General features: G+C 33.1%; 1 protein-coding gene across 1 annotated transcript; it reads right to left on the bottom strand.

Moving 5' to 3' along the window:
* Positions 1–2,620: 2,620 nt before the first annotated feature.
* Positions 2,621–7,861, bottom strand: LOC134258133 (putative uncharacterized protein DDB_G0287113). The gene is made up of 5 exons (XM_062740684.1): positions 7,826–7,861; positions 5,452–5,470; positions 4,576–4,713; positions 3,582–3,833; positions 2,621–3,197 (listed from the first exon to the last, which is right to left on the bottom strand). Exons 1-5 carry the CDS (start codon positions 7,859–7,861, stop codon positions 2,635–2,637), a joined length of 1,008 nt encoding a protein of 335 aa, XP_062596668.1. The 3' UTR covers positions 2,621–2,634.
* Positions 7,862–8,075: the final 214 nt, after the last annotated feature.

Here is an 8,075-nt window from a genome sequence, read left to right as displayed (position 1 = left end):
GATATTATGTAGTCAATTATTTTTACAATATTTCAAAGATATGTATGTAGGACAATGATCATTTTTAATTAGGCAAACAATAAAAAAATTATTCATTTGATGCACTTTGACTGATCCTGAGAAACCGGGAAACCGGATTCATTACTTTTCATATGCAGGAAATCCCTATTCTTAAAAAATACATGTGTATTAAATTATTAGACATGACTTTCTTTGAATTTCCATGTATTTGATTGGTTAAACTTTGCAGCTGAGTAAGGATATAGATAAATGCAGTTTTCTTCTGACTTTCTTTCTCATTTGCTAACTCAAGAGAATTGTATATCAGAAATTAGGGATTTTGTTGTCCTATAAATTCTGTAAGCGAAAGTTACGTATAACCTAACAAGTCTGAAGGTTATAGTTGAATGCCATTCCATTTGAAAAATACTAGAAAAGAAATAGAGCAATTCCTTTATTTTATTTTATTAGTAAATAAAACAACTGAATCACTATGCCATAATTTACAAATCATGTACAGAAAAGGTCAACCTTTCTTGTAAATATGAAAGGTTTATCTATCCTAAAGCTAACATAATAATGCAGGTGCTTGAGCAGGCACTAAATAAAAAAAATAAGAAATATTGTAAATAGAGAATTTTAAATGAAATATTGTGCATGTGATTTTTTAATTATTTCTGTCTCGTAAAATTATAAATAAGGGTACATTTAATTTTTACTTATGAAAGGTTCTTGGATAAATTACAATTCAATTCTTATAGATATTTATCAATGCAATTTGTAGCACAAGGCTATAGAAAAGTGTTGTAATGTCTGCAAGCATGCAGGCCTAATATCAGTGGATAATTTCAGTATAAATAGGTTGTCAATATAAACATATCTGTCAGAACCATGTTTCACTGTATCACAGTCTTATTAACAAATGATGATTGAATAAGATTAATACATATATTTTAAGCATTGACATGAAAGGTAGAAATAAAATTGTTCTACAGAAAAAGAAATACAGAGATTTGTCCATAAATGGTCATAGTGTACATGTACGAGGGTTGTCCCGTAAAATCGTGGACAAAGCGTTTTTCTCGAAAAGTAATGGGCGCACTAAGCTGAAAATTTCAGTAAGTGTTTATTTATCATATTTACGTGCATGATAATTTTTTTGATAATATATGGGCAAAAATAAAGATTTTATTATGCTTGAATGTGCACAAGGTATTGTCCTACGGCGCACGGTCAAAAAACCAAGGTTTTATTAAAGAATACACAAGTTTGAATTCAAAATAAATGTTTTAAATACATAAGATTTGGATTAAAATTATCCTAATTTAATTCCACAATCAATTTTGTAGTCTTTGTAAAAATTTTAAGGCATTTGGTTAATTTTTGGCAGTTTCTCGAGCATTCGAAATGGGAAAGTGGGAAACACAACACACGAAAAATGGCGACGCTTTATGACGTTACGGCGCACCGGAGAACAGTTCAGTTTTATTTCGATGTTGTAATGACACCTTTAGAGACTTGAAATGACCATAGAAGAAAAAAGATTATAAAAATATCACCATATCTTAAGTATACAAATGAAATAGGAGTTTTTTCTGATTGACTCCCTGGGGAGTACAAAACATACGGACAAACTCCTAATGTAATAGCAAAAGACGCTGTCACAGTAGACCGCCGATATGAGATTTTCTATTAGTTGAATGATGGTGAGAATATTGTCCTTAACTTACTAATAAATCTTCAGAAGATCACATGAGGGTGCCAATTGTTCTTCGACTGTTTATTGAGACTAAAGAATGTGTATCAATGAAATTCCTAAATTTAAGTCGGATTCATCCAACTTCATTTTCAGCAAAGATAAAACGTGAAGCTGTTTTAGACACTTTGACGTTATAATCCATGCGCCGTAAGGTGATACAATACATGGCATAAAGTCTCATAATTTGTTTATTTATGCGTATATTTATCTGAAATTTGCTGTGTATATTACTAAAATATGTACTAAATAATAGTGAAAATTTCAGAACGCAGTGACGTTTATTTTTTACACTAGACAACTTGTCCACGATTTTACGGGACAACCCTCGTAATAAACAGTACTTGTATAACATTTAAGGATAAGCATTTAATGTAAACATAAGAGGATTTTCTTCAAACGGAAACCAATCTTTGCTTACCTGTAATTTACTAATTAATTTTCTCAACAAAGATAATTAATATTTTAAATATAGATATGAAAAGTCTTGACACAAGGTATCTAATCACACAGGTACAAGTACAAAAATATCTCCAACTAATATCACATATATAGTCACCATGGAAATAGAGACTAGATTAGAGGAACTCGGTAATTAATTTAGAAAGCACATTATCTGCAGACTTGCTGACCACTGGCTCCAGCGATTGTAATAATTATAGATTTATTGTACATCTGTCTGAAACCCTGCCTGTATATAAAGGCAAATCAAATAAAACTTTAAGAAATAAATTTGTGAAACATCACTGAATCCAATAATTTTTTTTTTTTAATGACGGCCCTCTTGGTATTGAACTTTGTATAGTGTAAAATGCATTTTTATTTAACTTTGTGTAGAACGTAATTTTCAAATTAAAGTTAAACTGGAAGATGCTCCTTTATTCACCCCCTTCCTGATTCCCAGATTCCTCCTTTGTTTCCTGTGTATCCTCTGTAGCTTCCTGGTTTCCTTGAGATTCCTCTACTGCTGTCTGATTTCCTTCTGTTTCCTCTGTACTTTCCTTTGCTTTTTCTGTTGTTTCCTCTTTCACTTCCTCATTTTCTGCTGCTTTTTCCTCAGTTTCCTCTTTTGCTTCTTGATTTTCTTCTGTCACCTCCTGACTTTCCTCTGTCACCTCCTGACTTTCCTCTGTTTCCTCCTGCTTTTCTTCCACAACTTCCTGGTTTTCCTCTGTCACCTCCTGATTTTCTTCTGCTTTCTCTTCAGATTCCTCGTTCATCTCCTGGACGTCCTCTGTCACCTCCTGAGTTTCCTCTGTCACTTCCTGGGTTTCCTCTGTTTCCTCCTGCTTCTCTTCTTCCACCTCCTGGTTTTCCTCTGTCACTTTCTGTGTTTCCTCTTCTGCTGTTTCCTGGTTTCCTTCCTCTTCTGCTGTTTCTTCTACTTCCTGGTTGGCATCCTCAATTTGTTCGTCATCAGAGTAGAAACAGGTACTTAGTTCTACAACAGTTATTTATACTTAACAATGAACTTACATCTCAAAGAATTGGTGTTCTCATAATTTTTTTTCACAAAACTGATGTAAAGTTACTAAAATGAATTTACCTTGGACACCCCCCCCCCATGCATCTTGCGATGTGCATCTTAAGAAAATTAACATAAGCTTGTCATATACCCATCCAGCACACGCATACACGCCAGAATATAAGTTCTTCAGATTTTTAAAAGTATTTCTATTTTACTAGCCTGTCACAAAATGTCTGAAATGCATATGTTAAAATTTTATAAATTTTGTTTTCATGTTTATCACCACACCCCCTTCTCCCCCGTTCAAAAAAAATCTTTCTTTTTGATTGATTTCTTAATTCTATTTATCGGTTTTACCTGTTTTGGCAATAGCACCATCCTTATTACTGTCGAATTGGGTCAGCATCATGCGTGCGTATGTCCTCTCCGTCTCGTCGAACTGTTCGCCGAGTTCGGAGAGTTTCTCCAGGAGTTCGTCTATATTGACCGCATCCTGTCCGGGAAATAGAATGTCCAGACTCTCCATTAGCGAGTCCCGCATCTGGGGCTTGGACTTGATTCGGTCCTGGATCCATTCGTGAAACTCTTCTTGATTTAACTGAGAATTTTCTGCAAGAATGAATGAAATGGTTTTTCAAGCTGTGCATATGTACACGTACAAGTAAATAATAAAAAAAAAATAATTAAGATTCTCTGCATGTTATACACGTATGTGATGTGTCTTAAAATGCAATCCACTTTGAGTATAAAACGGAGAAAGTGACACATTTTTACATTTCTTGAGAATTAAGAAGTTGAAAATGTGAAAAGTTAATTTACAGATAGGTAGGTAGACACACACTGAGAGACGGACAGAATTGTTTCAGAGAAAAACTCGCTCGAGCTCACGTGAACACGTATCACGGCGTTTTGTTTGTTAAAAAATCTCACATCTTTTAAGGACCAATGCATGAATACATGCGTTTTCTCTCAAATTTTACCAATGATATTTTTTGCCCTGCACTGAATCAATTTAAAAGTCAAGTATTTAGACTGCTGTAATATGTCGTAGCATTTAATGCCGATTAAGCTCAATGAAGGATGGCAAAAATCAAGCTGTTTTTCATTATTGATCTGAAAATCGACCTGAAAGACCGTAAGATTTTCATAGCCAAAATTTGAATGCTTTTGGTTTTATTTCAATTGAAAAAAGGATTGACCTATACGCACAGCTAGGGGGTAGTTTGTCAATGTAGAATCTATCTCATATTTAAATTGAAATAACTATTTCGATAAAAAAAATAATTTCATTAAATTTAAAGGGGAAAAATTGACGAAGATTTGACAAATATTAAGGTAAACTAAAATATACCATCTTTATCGTGTTCGGCGAAGATCTCATCTACGACACATTGCGGTGGATCCGCCCCCAGACATTGTAAAACTCTCTTAAACCCCTCCTTGTCCAGAAAACCGTCCGTGGCGAAGCGGTCAAAATACTGCTGGTAGCCTGAAATATACAGTAAATCAGATCTTATAAGCTAGTACTTCACATTTAATCCGAATTACTAGTATCATCCATTTAGTAAATCAATCATCTTGTACGTCTATAGATCTCCAATATCACATTTAATACAAATTATCAACCATTTAATAAATCAATTAAACGAAATTCATAGAACTGACATTGTTGTGTAATATAATGACATATAAATAAGATCTTTTTCCCATTTTAAGAAGTGGTTTAATTGGGTTAATATTTTTGTAGAGCTAAGTATCAATAATGAGATAAAACGTAATCATGTCAGTATTCAAAAGAGAGGGGAGGGTGTTATTGCGTATATGTTGTACAAAATAGGGAGTTTAAAGACCTAGCAAAAATCTTAAGTCTGGTACAAACAACATTTCAATATTAACAGCGGTAATATTGTCAACAAAATCATAACGCCTCTAAAGCAAACACAGGGGTGTACTTTTAAACCATCAATACTCAAAATCTTTACAAGTCTGAATTCAGAAACTTTGGATCAAAGATACAGATCACAACATTGTTTAATAAAATATAAGATAATATTTTAATATTTCGTGTATTTTTACCAATACAACATTTGTTTGGGGGATACTGAAATATATTAAAAATATCTACTTATGTTGTTAAGTGTTAAAACTTTTTGAAAATTTATTATTTATTGACATAGGGTCGTATATCTATCGTTGAGAGTACTCTAAACAAAACTGGAAGACTTACTGGCTTTTTCGACTTCACCCTGAAAATAAAATAAAAGTACAATTTAAAATTTCAGACTTTATGAATTAAATAATAAAAGTCATGTGCTCATTCAATAGAATTTAAAGAATATGACTAACTTTATGATGCACATACATACAATCATGGATCGTAAACTTGGAGGTATTATTGTAAAAATTGATCAGACTGGGTTATAAAGGCATCGATCAGCTAAACTTGAGCATTTTAAACCGAATCTCGATAATAAACCGTCATCGAAATTTATAAAGGAGGGTAGGTTTGGACAGTTTATGGTTGTATTTCACTCACGAAAGACACGGGGATAAATTTACGGGAATAAATTTGGTGGTTTTTTTGTAATTGCTTGAAAGAAATCCCGCTTCAGGGTGGATTGATATCAAACGATCGAGAGAATCTTCTGTCGATTAAAGGACATTTAATCACGTAATTTCAAAGCATTTAATGCATTACAGAATAAGTAGAATGTAAAGAATTTGATGTGTACACAGGTTGATTAATTTATGTAAAAATTTAAGGTAGAAAAGCAACAAACAAAAGCAGCAAGGCGCGATTTTCTATAGAAAAATTCATCTCTTTTAATAATATATTTATGTTATATTTTATTTAATAATTTTCATTTAATTAAACATGTTTTTCAAGCATCTTGGCGCTTAAAGAATTACTTCTTTTTTTGAAATTTGTCAAAAACAAAAACTATAAAGAACATAATCTTTAGTGTTGAGAAATAAACTAAATCCTTAAAAGCAAAATAATTTGATTTACGAAGTCGATCTAAAGAAAGATGTAGATCAACATGCTCAAACAACAATCGTCTATTTAAATTTCTACTTAATAACCATCACTAACTCGTATCTAAGATCGAGATGTCGCCGGTAAAATAAAAATCGCGTCAAAATCCAAGAAATGAACAAGCACGGTTTAATAAAACAATGTCGTTGCTATGGAAAACAAGTGAAAAGATTTATAAATCTACTTACCATGTTAATTTTTCTCCTTATCGAGGATATTCCTAACGACTGCTAGGGCCCAAACTGTTTGTTTACAACAACCATACACAAGGTATAGAAGGGAATAAGATTGCGATTTAAACCGACTTTTCTATCATATCTTAGGTTTCGCGCCATTAGCTCTCTTTTAAAGTTCAAAGTAAATACAACGTAAAGGGAAAATTTTAAGTTGTAAGCAATTGACATCAGACAGATTTAAAAATCAAAATCCGATTTTCTTTTTTTTCATCCCTGAAGGAGTTGGGAAGGGGATTGTGCATGTGTGAGCTGGGGGGGGGGGGGTAGGAAAGGGTTCAACACGGTGAACTTTGAGTATGCCTTGATTTTCCATTAACGCCCCTAGTTACCCACAGCAGTTTTCACCCGATGAGTTTTAAATACCACATCTACCTAAACATGAATGGATTAAAAATATTTAAAAAGGAAATTTTCAGCTCGTTTGAACAGTCCTTGAAGCAGCATAAATCTTTACTTATTGTTAAATTATTCATTCGAGTACTCGTATCCTCGCTTGTCGAGAAGACTTCATTATAACTTGCAGGGGGTCGTTGTCTGTGCATGAAAGAGCTTAAGAGGTAAATTCATATTAAAGGATTTTGATTGTGGGGAATATTGGAAAATAAGTGTCTGAAGTGTGAGAACTCTATTCAAAAAGTTACCCGTTGCGCTCCGAAGGAAAAATGCTGTCCGAAAAGTGTAAAACGTTAACGTTAAATAAAGAAAGTATTACCCAGCGAATTCTCGAAAGAATAAAAAAAACATCAATAGGATTGAAAGTTTAAAAAATAAATACAAATTTTTCATTGATTTGGATCAATAATGGACCGTGTTTCTAACAAATCAAATTCAAATACAGTTGAACTTCCATATCTCGAACATCGATATTTCGAATACCATGGATAAACTGCTTTGTTTCGATATTTCGTACATCGAAATTTCGAATACATGTACCTTGGATAATTCGAAATGATGTGAAAGTGCGTTCTCTATTCAATTTTAACAACAGTGTTTCAAAACCTTAGATATATTCAATCTTTTTGAATTCGAGATCACGAATTTTGACAGTGGGTTTACTGTAAATTTTATTTTTACAGTGTAGCAGCCTACCACCGCACTGCAAATTCAGAATATACAACGTGACAAACATTGCATGTATTCCTCACTGAAAAGACTATGTAGCATTTACAGCATATACCTGTCCATATATGTATGAGGTATCCGTATAAATCTTTCCCAAAAAAGCTTAAACATGTCTGACATCGTACCCACCATCAATATTTTTGTTGAAGGGGGGGGGGTGTCAACATCAACCTTTTAGTTGTCAGATTCTGGGATCTGTTACAAACAGTAATAGTCAGTCTCCGCAAACTTCTAAACGTCATTTCGTGAAAGGGGAAAAAAGAGAGGACACTTTTCAAATGCTATTATCTTCAGATGTGCGCATGATCTTTCTGTTTTTAAGAGGAATCTATGTTTTTCGGGGGTGGGGGGTGGGGTTAAAAAGTATTTTCAACTCAATGTGAATCTGTTCGTGAATGTATGTTCGTGTAATTTTCATTTTAAATTTTTTCTTACTTTAACGAGGCTTCTCTTTAA

Source organism: Saccostrea cucullata, unplaced genomic scaffold, assembly GCF_032062105.1.
Source record: "Saccostrea cucullata isolate Sc308-1 unplaced genomic scaffold, CSIRO_AGI_Scuc_v1 ctg2113, whole genome shotgun sequence".
Classification (NCBI taxonomy): domain Eukaryota; kingdom Metazoa; phylum Mollusca; class Bivalvia; order Ostreida; family Ostreidae; genus Saccostrea; species Saccostrea cuccullata.
The sequence above is the reverse complement of the archived record's forward strand: the minus strand, read 5'-3'. Positions and strand labels throughout refer to the sequence as shown.

What these genes read in the sequence shown, in the direction of transcription:
- LOC134258133 (XM_062740684.1), bottom strand. Translation starts at nt 7,861, where the DNA reads ATGACGTTTAGAAGTTTGCGGAGACTGACTATTACT. An exon ending in CGCCGAACACGATAAAGATG is followed by an intron (nt 3,834 to 4,575) that starts GTATATTTTAGT and finishes TCATTCTTGCAG; the next exon opens with AAAATTCTCAGTTAAATCAA. An exon ending in TGGTGCTATTGCCAAAACAG is followed by an intron (nt 3,198 to 3,581) that starts GTAAAACCGATA and finishes TAACTGTTGTAG; the next exon opens with AACTAAGTACCTGTTTCTAC.